This window comes from Ailuropoda melanoleuca, chromosome 9 (genome assembly GCF_002007445.2).
Source record: "Ailuropoda melanoleuca isolate Jingjing chromosome 9, ASM200744v2, whole genome shotgun sequence".
Classification (NCBI taxonomy): Eukaryota; Metazoa; Chordata; class Mammalia; order Carnivora; family Ursidae; genus Ailuropoda; species Ailuropoda melanoleuca.
The window spans coordinates 1,906,131-1,919,311 of NC_048226.1; the positions used below are offsets into that span (position 1 = coordinate 1,906,131).

Sequence of the window (13,181 nt, forward strand, 5' to 3'; positions counted from 1 at the left end):
GGAAGCTGTCTCTCATTAATGGGTCCCGGGCGGCCCATAGCCCAGAGGGTGTTGTTCCTCTTGGAATCCTTCGTGCCAGGCAATGGTGCTGAACAGGGGGCAGCCGGGAGTGGGACCGGCCTTCAGGTGGCCACACGGGGGGCTGGGGTGCAGAGAGCAGCACCCCTCTTGCAGCCCTCGAGAAACGGGCTGGCCACAGCTTTCATCGCCATCCTTTCTGCAGTTACGAAGAATATATATTCTATTGTTTTTGGAAAGTGGGAAAGTCAGTCAGAGGTGCTGGTAAAGAAAAGGAGGGAGACTTGGCAGAACGCTTAGGCTCACAGCCCGACCCGTGCTATTTGACTCCTGCTGCACCGAGGGCGTTGGGGGCCGCGCTGCGGGGACCTGCCCTCTCCGACCCTTCCCATCTCACCCTGCTCTTTGCTTTCTGTCTAGATGTGGAGTGGACAGAGTGGTTCGACCAGGACAAAGTGTCGCACGCTAAAGGTGGGGATAAAATTTCAGACGTCCAGGCAGCCCACCCAGGCAAAATCTGCAACCGCCCCATCCATATACAGGTACCGAAGTCAGACTGAAGAGTTCCAAGGACTTCACTTTGAAGTGGAGTGTAGACGACAAACTTTCTTGCCATTGGAGTGGGGTGATTCTCACGGCTCTCCCCAGACACAGGGAAGCCAGGAAGTCCCATTTCCAATTTAGAGGCTCTCACCTGCCGCCAGTCTCCTGGCTAGAGAGTTCCCCAGCGAGGCCCCAACATTCTCTCCTGGGTCCTACTCCCCACTTCCGTCGCTTCCTCCTGATGCTGCTTCCACGACCATGGCTGATGGTGGCCCGGCGTGGGGGCGGCTTGTCTCCTTCACCCTCCCTTCTCAGTCGATTTCCTTTGGGACCTTGAATGCCCATGATCCAAATGAGGTCTGGGGTGCCGGCTGAGCTCAGCCCACGTACCCACGGCCTGGTTCTCTGCTGAGCGAAGAAAACGCCAGCATTGCTGGAACGGACCGTGTTTGCTCAGGACCATCGCTGTAGTTACTCCTCCCAGAGGGGACCCCCGCTTGCTCAGTTGGCTCGGCCAGGACAGTGTCGAGTAAATACGCAGCCCTCACAACTCACCAGCTTCGCAGGCAGACCGCTCTCCTTCGGCCGAGGCCCCGTCCTCACACGGCTGCGACCTTCTAGAGAAGGACCTACCGAGAGCGAGTCACAGGTTGTCGGCTCTCCTAGGGTCCAACAGACGCAGAAAGTGCCGACGCCCCCAAAGTGCTTCCTCCCCAGATTTTATTCTGATTTTCTCTTGCAACCCTGAAGAATCCAGCCTTAATTCTGAAATAGCCATCATCTTATTCCTCCAGTTCACTTGGCTGCGCCAAGCCCGGCCCTTTGCCAGCCTCCCCTCCCGAAGTATTTCTGGAAATCCTCTAGGAATGCTCACATGGTCTAGGGATCCCTCCCGGCGTCAGCTCTGCCAGCTGCCGGGCTCCAGGCTACTGTGCGTAGGAGACCCCGTCTCTACGGCGGCTTCCCGCAGGCGTTGCCCATCCTCCCCGTACCTCTGCTCCCCGCACGGACACGGGCTCCTGTCTATGTCGAAGCACAGCCAGTCCAGGCTAAAGTGTTAAATAAAACTTTTTTGAAGGCTTAGAGGCCACAAAGGAGTGACAAGCACGCATGTATATAAAACATAAAACAGCATAGGGCACCATTGCTCCCCAGCTCCGTAATCCAAGACCCTTCAAGGGACCCGAGCCCCATACTCTCTAACCCCTAGGCGGCCACCGCATTCCAAGGCCCAACTTGTTACCAACAAAAGAAGTATCCTTGACAATGGATCCCTGAGCTCCAGGTCTCAGCTACTGGAGGTCTGGCGAAGAATAAAAGATCCAAGCACAGCCCCGTCCTCCGCCCCTCGCCCCCTGCCACGCCAAGGCTGGGGCCAGCCTTCTCACAAGAATGCGTTCCTTGACAAATTTTGCTGAGCGTGGTAGCCCCTTATGGATTCAAAACTCTCAATTCCAGAATGAGGTCTTGGCTTTTTCTTGGCAAAACAAGGCCCATGGAAGCCTGCAAGGTTTAGGCGCAAAAGTTAAGGTGACCCTTTCTCGCAGCTGCTGGCCTTGGGCTCCCCACGCCCCTGAGGTGAGCGCCACCTTAAATCTTGCAGCCCTCGCTCCAGTCCTGGCTGCAGACCTCAGTCAGGTTACTCAGGGTCCCAATTTCCTCTTAGGCAACAAGGAGTTTCATCACTGTTTCCCTGTGGGATTATTTTGTGGACATCCTGCAACAATATATGATGGACCCATATATTTTTTATTGTTTTATAATTATTATCATCATCATACTGTTATTTTGTAATTATTAGTTATCAAAACTAGTAACGGAATTATGTCTACGTACGGTGGAGACCAGTCTCCCTGAACAGTGACGGAGCCCTTGTTGCTCTTCTTATCCCAGAGGGAGGTCATTCTTCAGGTTTAGAAAAAGGGGTGGGGGAGGAAAAAGCAGAGTTGAATAGATGCCCCCCCCAAAAAAAGTATTGTGGGACACTGTGCCTTGGAAAATGTCCAGTTCTATTCACTGACGTTTTCAGGCTCAGTTCTCAATGTTATGGGGTCTCCGCAGAAAACAATGGGAGCTCAGAGGAGCTGAGCTTGACATTCCAGCGACCTTGACCTCGAGCTTGCTTCTAAACCCTCTGAGCCTTAGCTTTTTCCCCAGGGCAGGCCTGCAATTCCTGCTTATCCCGAGGCATTGGAGGCCCCCCAGATAATGGGCGTGAGCATGACTCCTGCAGGAAAGGGCTGGATTTTCATGACGACTGAGCTCCCTGCCATATAGCTCTTCTTTGAAGCCAAAGACAACAGATACCTGCTGTGTTCAAAATAATGTTTCCTGAAAAGCCCCCCCGCCCCGTCCCCACCGCCCTGTTCTGTAATAGGTTGACTATACTTTGCCTCCCTGTTTCCCCGGCCCTGGTCCCTTTGGTCTCTGTGCCAAAGAGGACAACAGCTGCAGCCTGGATCTAAATTGCTTGTCTCTGATGACAGCCACGGGCTTGCTGCAGACACACCCGGGGTCTGGGATGAGCCCCAGCTGGCAGGGATCGCGACCTCCTCGGAGCCCGCTCCCTGCATTCTCTACCTGGCCTTGAGGCTGCTCACCCGTCCGCCCCCATCGCTCCGTGCCAAGCCCTGGGCTGGAAGCCGGGATCAGGGAGATGGGCGGAAAACCGGGTCCTTTCCCTCCCTGGGGCCCAGGATCTCCTGGGAGGAGACAGACATTGAATAGAGGCCATTAGGCTGCATGCCTGGGGGCCGCAGTGGGAGGTGCTGAGAAGCGCCAGCTCTGTGGTTGGCTAAGTCTGGATTTGAATTTTGGCTCTGCCCACTTACTGGCTTGGTTGACGCTGGGCAAGGGACTCACCCCTGAGGGTCAGTCCTCATCATTGCTGTGAAGATGGAATGAGATCCTATCGCTAGCACTTAGCCCTACAACTGTAGGGACAAGGACGGCTCTCAAACTGGACTGCCCCCTCTAGGACCGCGTGGGCCACTTGGAAAAGTTCTGATGCCCAAGCCACACCCAGACACACCAAATCTGAGCCTCGGAGGATGGGGCCTGGGCATGAGTATTTTTAAGGGCTCCCCACGTGGTGCGGGGCCCCCACTGGGACACCCGTCTATTGAACACAGCAGGGCTTCTATAAATACTGGCCTCTGTTCCAGTGGCAGGGGTGACAGCAGGAGTCGCGAGAAAGCAGGAGCTCCTGAAAGAGGACCTTCTTCCTGCAGGTGCCCCGTGACGCGCTCACTCGACGGCAGGGCATCAGTCAGTGGTTTGGGTATGGACTTCCGTAGGACCCCAGCGAGGCATTTCTCCATGCTCTGACTTCTCGTTGTTTTCCTTAGAACAGACTGTGTTCTTATGACAAAAGTGATGCGCGATCGTTTAATGATCATCTTGGGCCCTAGGAAGTCGTTTTTGCAGCAGGGACAATTTTAGACTTGTAAATAGATGTTTATACCATTAATCATCACTCTCCTTCCTTACATACACAAAAATGATTTTGCTCTGTAATTTCCGTGCCATTTCCAGGCCATGACAGTGGATGGAGTTAACCTCACCACCGAGGTTGTCTACAAAAAAGGCCAGGATTATAGGTTTGTGTGCTACGACCAGGGCCGAGCCTGCCAGACCTACCGTGTGCGGTTCCTCTGTGGGAAGCCTGGTAAGCAGCTGCTTGTCGGGGACACAGATGCAGCCGCGGCTCGTTCCCGGGGCCGGCGGACACGCACTGTGAGTTCGGACGCGGCTGGGTCAGCTGCCCTGGGCATCTCAGTGACATGGTGCTTTCTGCCAAACGCGCAGTGGAGAGCCCTTCTGTGACATGGGAGCCGTGGGACGGTCCTCGGAGTTGGCAGGAGCCGGCCGAGCCCCACCCTGCCCAGATGCCTTTCAGGAAGGGGAAGGGCCGGGCCCAAGAAAACGTGGGTGCCATGGCCAGAGCTGACCTTCCTGCAGCCCTCCCCTGCAGAGACAGGAGCTCGTGGCCTCTGGGTGCTATTATTTTAAACCCGGTTCCCGAGGTGCTCGTTAGAAGGGGTGGGAAATGGTCGGGTTGTTCGCGGAGGCGCTTGGCCATCTCCAGAAGGCACTCATTAGGGATGAGAGCTCTTCGGGGGAAGGGCTCACAGCTACTGTAAATCATAGTTGAGAGGAACTGTATTTGTGTTACATCCTGAGCAAAGTGGGTGTGGTGGGGCGGCCACATTGAACTCCAGCTAAGGGGTTGCTGGAAAATTCCCCTGCCCAGAGCTAATGAATGGCTCTTTTCTGGTAGGGTTTTGTTGACTTCAAAAACCTGCACCAAGACTGGGATGGGCTGAGCCTGGTGATTTGGGTTTGGATAGGCAAACCTGGCATTTATTTAGGGAGGGAAAGGGAAGAGGCGGGCCGCCAAAAACTTGCCAAGAACTCAGGGTTATATCTCAGTCCCTCCTGTTTGGGGTTACAGTGAGGCCCAAACTCACCGTCACCATCGACACCAATGTGAACAGCACCATCCTGACCCTGGAGGACGATGTTCAGTCATGGAAGCCTGGAGACACCCTGGTCGTGGCCAGTACCGATTACTCCATGTACCAGGCAGAAGAGTTCCAGGTGCTTCCCTGCAAAGCCTGTGCCTCCAACCAGGTCAGAGTGGCAGGTAAGACTTCCACGAAGCCCGCCTGAGGCTGCACGAATCTGTTGTCTGAAATCACAAGTCTGTATCAGTCAGCTATTGCCATGATAATGCTATGTAACAAAACAGACCTCAAACTCTCTTGGCTAGCACTTACTTCTCACTCATGCACCTGCAGCTGGTCTCGGGTCCAGCTTGTCTAGACGGAGCTTGGCTCCAGGATGACAGCTGGGCTCAGGGCAGCTCCATGGGACTCTCGTTCTCCCCAGGACATATTCTTCCCGTGGGGGAGGCAGAAAGCTCCCAGAGATAAGAAACACAGAGGACTCAGGGCCTGGGCTCAAGACTAGCGTGCTCTCACACCCACATTCCACTGGAGAAAGCAAATAATGTGGTTAAGCTCAGCATGCATGGGGTGGGTCCGCCTGGTTGCCCCATCAAGGTTGAGGGAAGGGAGTGAGTATTTGTTAGGCAATAATGCGATCTACCAGGAAATTTTAAATCTCTTCTTTCTATAGCTTTGGAGTCTTCCTTTTTTTTCCTCCTAAATGTTGACTTAGTGGCACTGCAATTTATGTTATGCGAGGTTCCTGGAATCTCGGATTGTGAGGGTTGAAAGTGTAGTGCCGGCCTGTGTTTATTAGTGGAGAAAGTTCTATACCCATGAGGGTTCTTTGGTTATAAGCAATGGAATCCAACTTGACTATCGTAAGCAAAAGAGGAATTTGTTGGGAGGCCACTGAGCTTCAGGAAGTGATGTACCCACCCAGCTGCACAAGGACAGGGGGCAGGGCTCCTTTGGGGGGTCTGGGTAGTGGGAGCAAGTGGGCAGCATCCTCAGGCATCGCCGTCCCAAAGCGCCGTGCGAGGTCCCTGGGACTTGGTGCTCATGCCACCTTCCAGGGAGACAGCGTCCGATTGGGCTGGGGGCTCACGTGGTCCCCCTCTGACAGCACACCGTCACCAGCATCCCTCTGGGCCTATTGAATGGGGAAAGAGTCCCTCCCCCAAGGCAAACTGGGGAAGGTCACGGCCAGAAGAAAGGAGAGTCGATCCTGGCATCGTAACTACCAGGTGCTACGGGACCACGGCACCTGGAGAAGGTCTAGGATTGAGGGAAGGAGGAGGAAGACGAATGGACATGTATTCAAATTAACTATTGTTTTGGAAATAAGACTATAGAAAGTCAAACAATGTTTTTGGCTGGTGGGGATGTGCCTGGGAAGGAATCTGGCGGGACAAAGGTTTAAACACCTGAGCAATGGCGGTAGAGCCCAATCCCCTTGTCCCACTCTCGGGGACCGCGGGCCCTTGAGGCCACCCCCTGAACTTTGCAGCCGTGATCCCAGGAGGGCAGAGCCTGGGAAGGGAAGGCCATGGGTGTCCCGGGGCGGACGGGGTTTGCTGAGTGTGGCTGGACACATGTGTGGTCGACAAGTTAGCAAAGTCTGCCTTTTAAAAGTTACCATTTGTTTGAACCCCTACATTCGTTGAAAAAGGTTTGGGGGTATTTTAAAACAAATATAAGTCCAATTAAATCTTCATCCAGGAGAGAAAAAAGGGGAAAGATACATGTCAAAGTAATAAATTCCAGTGCAAGGAGAATAAATTCAACAAAAGGGGGGAATTGAAGTGAGCAAAAGCTACTGGAACAGACCATAAATTTGTCTCTGAGCTTCTTGGCGGAGAGAGCAGAGAAAGAAACTTCACAGATTTCACTATTGTTCAATAAAAAGGAGGAGACCAGAGGCCCAGAGGGACAGCTTCCCCGAGGCCCTGAGCTGCGGAGGGATTTGACACAGGGTCTGCGAGCCTTTCACATGAAGATACTCAGTACGTAGCTGTGAGGTTGGACTCCTCGTACGAGATCGGGCCGTGCTGTTGGACTCATTTCCCGGAGACATTTTGGGGAAGGCTCCTTCCTTCTTTCTCTCCTTCTTTCTTTCCTTCTTTCCTTTCCCTCCATCCCTCCTTCTCCCTCCCTTCCTTCCAGTTCTTTCTCTCTTTGGTAGAGCACAGGATTGGAACTGCAGGAATGCCAGTTACCAGCCATGTGACCCTAGACAAATACTTAACTTTCCTGTGGCTCAGCTTCCTCCTCTGTAAAATGGACACAATGATCTTAGATCCTAACTTCTTCCCGGGGTTGTGAGGATTGGTGGACTGAATCCTTCAGTGTGAGGGCCTTTGAACAGTGCCTGGTATGCAGTAAGGGCGCCGTAAACGTTAGCTGCTGATATTGGCAGGATTTGTGCAATCATGTAGCGCTAAGCTTGAGGACGGACGGGAACGGTGCCTAGTGCGTCAGTTCTGTAGGTAAAGATGCTTGTAGAGGGAAAAAAGCCCACGGTGTGTATCGTTCTCAGCAGCCCGCAGCTGAGGTCTGTCGCAGGTTCTGTTCTGAGTGCCCCGATGCCCCCGGGCGTGGAGGCGAGAGGCTCTGTGAACGCAGGTGCCTCGCGCGCATCCCTCGTCTGCCAGGCTGGGCACCCCCGTCCCTTCACGAGGACACACAGAGAGGGGGGAAGGAGTGAGTCATTGTTATTCAACACACAGAGGGCGCACACGCGGTGGGCGATGCGCCAGACAAACGTGTCCTCTGCCCTTGGGGGCCGGCCAGGGGTCAGGTGTCCTGGACTGTCGGAGGGGGCAGCACAGTGCGGGACACTGTGCTGGGGACAGCATGCCACGAAAGAGGACCAGAGCAGCCTGGGTACACACGCACAGCCCTCCTGGGACATCAGTGTCCTCCTGGACTCTTGGCAGGCCTGGCAAGGAGACGGTGTGAGCTGATGTCAGCTGCTCGGTGCTGGGGTTCTGGGGCGGTGTGCGTGGCTTCTGGGAGGTTGAAAAGCTTGCCCGCGAGGAGGTGGACGCGGGAGCACCTGGAGAGGCCCCCGGGTCTGCTCAGCCTGGCGCACGTCTGCACCCCTGTGCCAGGCACCCCCAGGCCTGCGAGGGGTCAGGTTTCCCTTCAAGCAGCTCCTGAGAGCCAAGTGGCCCCGAGAGCGAGGGGCCAGGCACTGTTAGGGCTGCTGGCCTCACCCGGGGGTGTGGCTGGTGCGCGGACGCTAGAGAGGGTCCTGCTTGGCGACATCGGACCCACAGGCCCAGCTGCGCCCTGAGCCTTCGGAAGGCTGGACAGACGGTGGGGTGGGGCTGCTCCTGGCCCTGGTGCCCGCGGGGGTGGGGAGAGGTAGGAAAGAAGTGGGGAAGCCGCGGGGCCCCCTCCGGCCCCTCCACACTCCCTTGGTGCAGCACGGCCTGCATGTGTCTCCAGCAGCCCCGCACCCCTGCCAGCCCCCACCCCCCACAGTTAGGCTCAGAGTGGACCGTCTACTTTGCACAGAGGCATTGAGGCTTACCTGAAAACAGCGCCCCCTGGTGGACAGCATCAGAGAAGCCCCAGGGAGGGGGGCGGTGTGTCTGTCTGTCTGTCCTGGAGAGAGAGGCTCAGGGGTCTCCTTTTCATCCCCAAGCCTGGCTCCCCACGCCCCACTGACATGTAGCAAGGGCTCCCACCTGCCCCATCTTTTCCGAAGCTGTGCCCTCTGCAGCGACATCTTAGGGTCCCCCCCAGGCTGGTGGCAGAGCGGGACACGGCCTTCCCGGATCGTCCCTCCTCACTGCCCCAAATTCCAGGAAACAGGCCTTCGTGCCTATTAAGGGTTTTCTGACAGAAAACAGATGGGGATAACCAAGTCATGAACGTGTGTGAATCATCTCGGAGAATATTCCAGAGCGTAGCTATGTGCAGGGTGAACCCCCACACCCCCTGACCCGCTGTCGGAAACCCCCCAGCCCTTCCGCAGCCCTTCTGCATCTGCACTCCCGCACTCCCGCTTTCCCTGCCCCCAGCACACACCCCTGAATAACACCACGGGTCATCGGCTCCTTCGTACGCCCGTTCTTTGTCTCCTGTGACCGCCAAGTGCTTCACAAAACCACCTCGCTCGCTCCTTGCGGTCCCGACAAGGGGCAGCTGCCGCTTCTGCGGGCCACGGAGGAGGACACTCGGGAGCAGGGAAAGCAGACGTCCAGAGTCTGCCCTCCTGTGCGCACCAGCCACACGAGGCTGCCCAAATTAAAGTTCGGAAGCCCACTCCTCAGTCCTCCTAGCCTGCTTCCGAGTGCCCAGTAGCCGCAGTGGCTGGGGGCCGGCGTACTGGACAGCACACCGTGGAGCATCCCCAGCACCTCAGGGGTCCCAGGAGGGTGCGCTGGTGTGGACCAAGTGAGTCTGTGTGGTCGACTGGAGTCAGGATTCGAACTCCAAGCTCTCTGGCTCCCAGGCTACCTGTCCTAGACCGTGCTGTCCCCAGGGACTGCTGTACTAAGAACCTGGGAGCTGTGTGGCTGAGACGGCCTCTCTGGGACCCTCTAGCCTCAGCCCCTCCTCCAGGCCCGGCCTCAAGTGCGTGTGGCTGTCTCTCCCACTGGCAGGCCCTTGACGTCATTTCCTATCAACCCCTGCGGGCCCCATTTCGGGCCTGCCTTGTAGTGAGGGCATGGGGTGTGGAGCCAGGGCCACTGCAGGGTAAACACTGGGAGGGAGGGTCGGTGTTTGGGGCCCCATGTGGGGCACCTGCGGAGCCCCCCTGCTCCCAGGCCTCCCCCACCCCTCCCTGTGCCGGTGGCCCTCCTGGATTATTTGGGACAGTCTGGCTGGGCCATGTCTGCTCATCCCCGGTTGGCCCTTTTGCACCGGGGCCACGAGAAGCAAGGGAGGGACGGAGAGTCTGCAGGCAGGATGGGGTGCCGGGAAAGCAGGGCACACGGCTCCCCCGGGGCAGCCGTCTGGGGGACGGTGGCCTGTGAACACGGCCACAGGACAGATCCGCTGGCTGTAGGGTTTTGTAAAGGTCTTGCTACAGGCTCCACCGTGCAGGGAGGAGGCTGCAGGAACGCAGCTCTCAGTCGGCCCCAGGCGCGCGCTCCGCTCCCAGGAGGCTGGTAGACACTGTTCCTCCATCTCCCACGTGCCAGGGGCTGTTCGAAGCTCATTCTGTGGATTAACCCAGTCAACAAGCAAAGCTGCCTTTGAGACACATGCTAGCAGTATCTCAATTTTATGGAGGGAGAGCCTGAGATTCAGGGAGCCTAAGGGACATGTTCGGGGACTCATAGCCATCATCTGGGTCGGGATCCAGGGCCACGGTCCCCTGCAGCCTCTCGCCTACCTCTCCCATTGTATTCATGTTCGAGGGGGCCGTGGGTCCCTGGGGAAGGCCCTCTGGTCAGCATTCTGTCTATCACCCATAGTTTAAGGGGGCACCGAGCCCCAAAATGAGCACACCACGGGGGACGGCTGGACGTCGGCAGATGTGTGCTGGATGGGGAGGCCTGGTGTCCTGGCCCTGCTGGCGCGGTGGGGACCCCAGAAGCGAAGGGGAAGGTGGAGGGCGGTGGGGAAGACCGCACTGGGAAGCAAGCAGCTGGAGCAGAATCTGCAAGGACAGGGCCGTCTGCTGCCTGGCCGAGCTGGAGACGGCCGGCCTGGCCCGGCCCAAGGGGCAGCCAGCGAGAAGCGCTGAGATGCAAAGTAGCAAAGGCTCGTGCAGGGAGGGCTGGGTGCTCTGCTCCGTGGCTGCAGCGGAAGTGGGTGTGGGAGCGATGACGTGTAAACCCACAGAGCCTGGGGTTTTGCCCAGGCCATCCTGCAGGCTGGGAGACGGGAGCTGAGCCCCTCAGAGCTGCGTGGGAGCTCCTGTCCTGTCTTTGGCCAGCGGCACCGAGCCCCGCACTCTGCATAAACTCCTCCGTTATGTGCTCAATCTTGGGCGTGATCCCATCAGGAAGCACACTCCATGCTGTGCCTCCTGGGACCCAGCTCTTCGGGCGCCCGTCCTTTGCATTGACTGGTTCCTGGGCACCGCTGAGCTGCCCCAGGGGCACTAGTCGGCCAGTCTTCCTTCTATACCCCAGGAACAGTGGGAGGTGGCCTTGCTTAGTTGAGGAAGGCTTTGAAGATTTTCTGGGTGCTGCCCGCTGTCTGTCAGGGTGTCGTTCATAAGGAAAAGAAAGTCTGCATCCCGCACACTCAGAGGCACGAGGCCGGGCAGACCAGGGGCTCTGTGACCAATGTCCATGTATCCGTTGCTGGACGTAGGGCGTTTAAAGCTGGTGAGCAAGGGAGATCCCTTGCTCACCAGCCATCAGACGCTGCTCCGGGCACCGCTTTCTGTCTGCCCCCACCCCCGCCGGGTCGCTCAGAACCCCGCGCAAAGCTCTTTGTACAAGAGACTCTACCGCCCACCACCCGCTGGGGGTCATGCATCTGGCACGATAGCGACAGTCACAGAGCCGATGGCAGGAGACCAGCCTGGGATGGAGGGAGAGACTTCCACACGGGCAGCCAGAGGGGACCCTGCTTCTGGACCTTAAAACCGTGGAAGCCACGAGGCTCTGTGACCTGAGCCACCGCCGCAGGGGGTTAAGGGAACCAGCAATCTGCAGAGGGAACTTGTTTCAAACACTCCTCCGGTCACTGTCAGAACGTGGATGGAGCTGGAGTCTTCCCAGCACCCCACGGTGTCCGTGCCCGACCCCTCTGTCAGGGCCGACCTCTCGCATCGGAGCTCTCTGGGTGTGAGAGTCAAGTATAGTGAACAGACTCTTGGCAAAGTGAATCGTCATAATACTTGAGACTTTCTAAGGCAGGACTCTGTGGTACACGCGCCCACGGGCCGATCCTCTCACGCGAGAGTGTCAGCTTGCACGGCAGAGGGGACTTTGCGGGCGTGACAGAGTTACGGCTCACGAGGTGGGGGGTTATCCTGGGTCCCCGAGCTGTCATCACAGGCCCTTAGAGGGGACACAGGACGGTCAGAGTGCGGGGAGCAGGTGACAGGATGACACAGCTGGTGTTGGAGTGAGGTCCGTTGAAGGAGGAGGAAGGGGCCATCTGCCGAGGAGCACAGGTGGCTGCTGGAATCCGCCAACGGCCGTACGGTTCTGCCCGGCGCCTCCCGACCGCTGACCCAGGCCTGGCTGTGCACTTCTGGCCTCCAAGGTGCGAGGCAAGAAATGTCCATTGATTTAAGCTGGTCGGCGTGTGGCAGTTTGTGGCAGCGGCCCCGGGAGCTGGCGGTGACGCCAAAGGGGTATCTTGTCAGCTTTGCCCTACACCAGTTTCACGTCCTGAACTGATGTCCTGAGCTGACAAGCCTGCAGAATCCCAAACAGCAGCCGCCGAGGTCCCGCAGCCCCCAGCGGCTGTGCTGGGTGGAGGAGCGGGCAGGGGAGGTCCCCGTCGGGGCGCGACTCGGGCCCATCACCACCCCGGCCTTTGTGTGCGGGGCCAGCTGTGCCGTGGCTGATACCCGGGCCCCGCCGCTCCAGCCAGGGCCGCAGTGAAAGCCGGGCAGCCCCTGCCGTGCAGTGCAGGAGTGTGAATCCTCACGAGAGGTCGTGCTCTGGAACCGTGACCTCGAACGGAGGAAAAACACCTGCTAGCCAGGTCAGCTCTCCCAGTGAGGAGCCACATGCGGAGGCAGGCTAAAGTCTCTTCATTCCACGAAGGAATCTGGGGTTGGTGTGGGGGTGGATTGGGGACCATGAGACAGTCTCAAAGTTCCAAGCTCCTGTCCCCCTGCACCTTCCCTGGGGTGCACCTGCTGTCTGGGGAGGAGGATGAGGCTGGAGGGGAATCGAGTGGATTTGAGCAGATGGAGGGAGCAGGGCAGGTACGGTCACTGGTTCAGGGGCTTGAGCAGCACGAAGGGGACTGACGTAAGCTGCAAGGGCCGCTGAGTTGGGCAGAAAGATCTTTTAATAACTTTTTAAGGGTAGGAGGTCTGGATGAGTTTAGACGCAGAATGTAAGGAACCCACACGAGGAAAGAAGACGAATTACGAGATTCCAGAACCCTAAGACTCCAGGAAGGGATGGGGCTGGGGTCAGGAGTACAAGGGAGAGAGCACCCTGTCCTCCGGGGCTGGCCCACATTCCAGGCCTGGGGAAGGAGCGAGAGCAGGGGCTGCCCACGGCTTCCACTCAT

At 57.5% G+C, this 13,181-nt stretch overlaps 1 protein-coding gene across 1 annotated transcript in view; it reads left to right on the forward strand.

Annotated features, from left to right (window-relative positions):
• Window positions 1–13,181, forward strand: part of LOC117803850 (cell migration-inducing and hyaluronan-binding protein-like) — a 103,920-nt gene that overhangs the window by 87,776 nt on the left and 2,963 nt on the right. Inside the window, exons 9-11 of the mRNA XM_034668881.1 lie at window positions 439–560; window positions 4,096–4,228; window positions 5,015–5,206. Coding sequence (XP_034524772.1) covers window positions 439–560; window positions 4,096–4,228; window positions 5,015–5,206 — 447 coding nt within the window. The remainder of the gene's footprint in view (window positions 1–438; window positions 561–4,095; window positions 4,229–5,014; window positions 5,207–13,181) is intronic.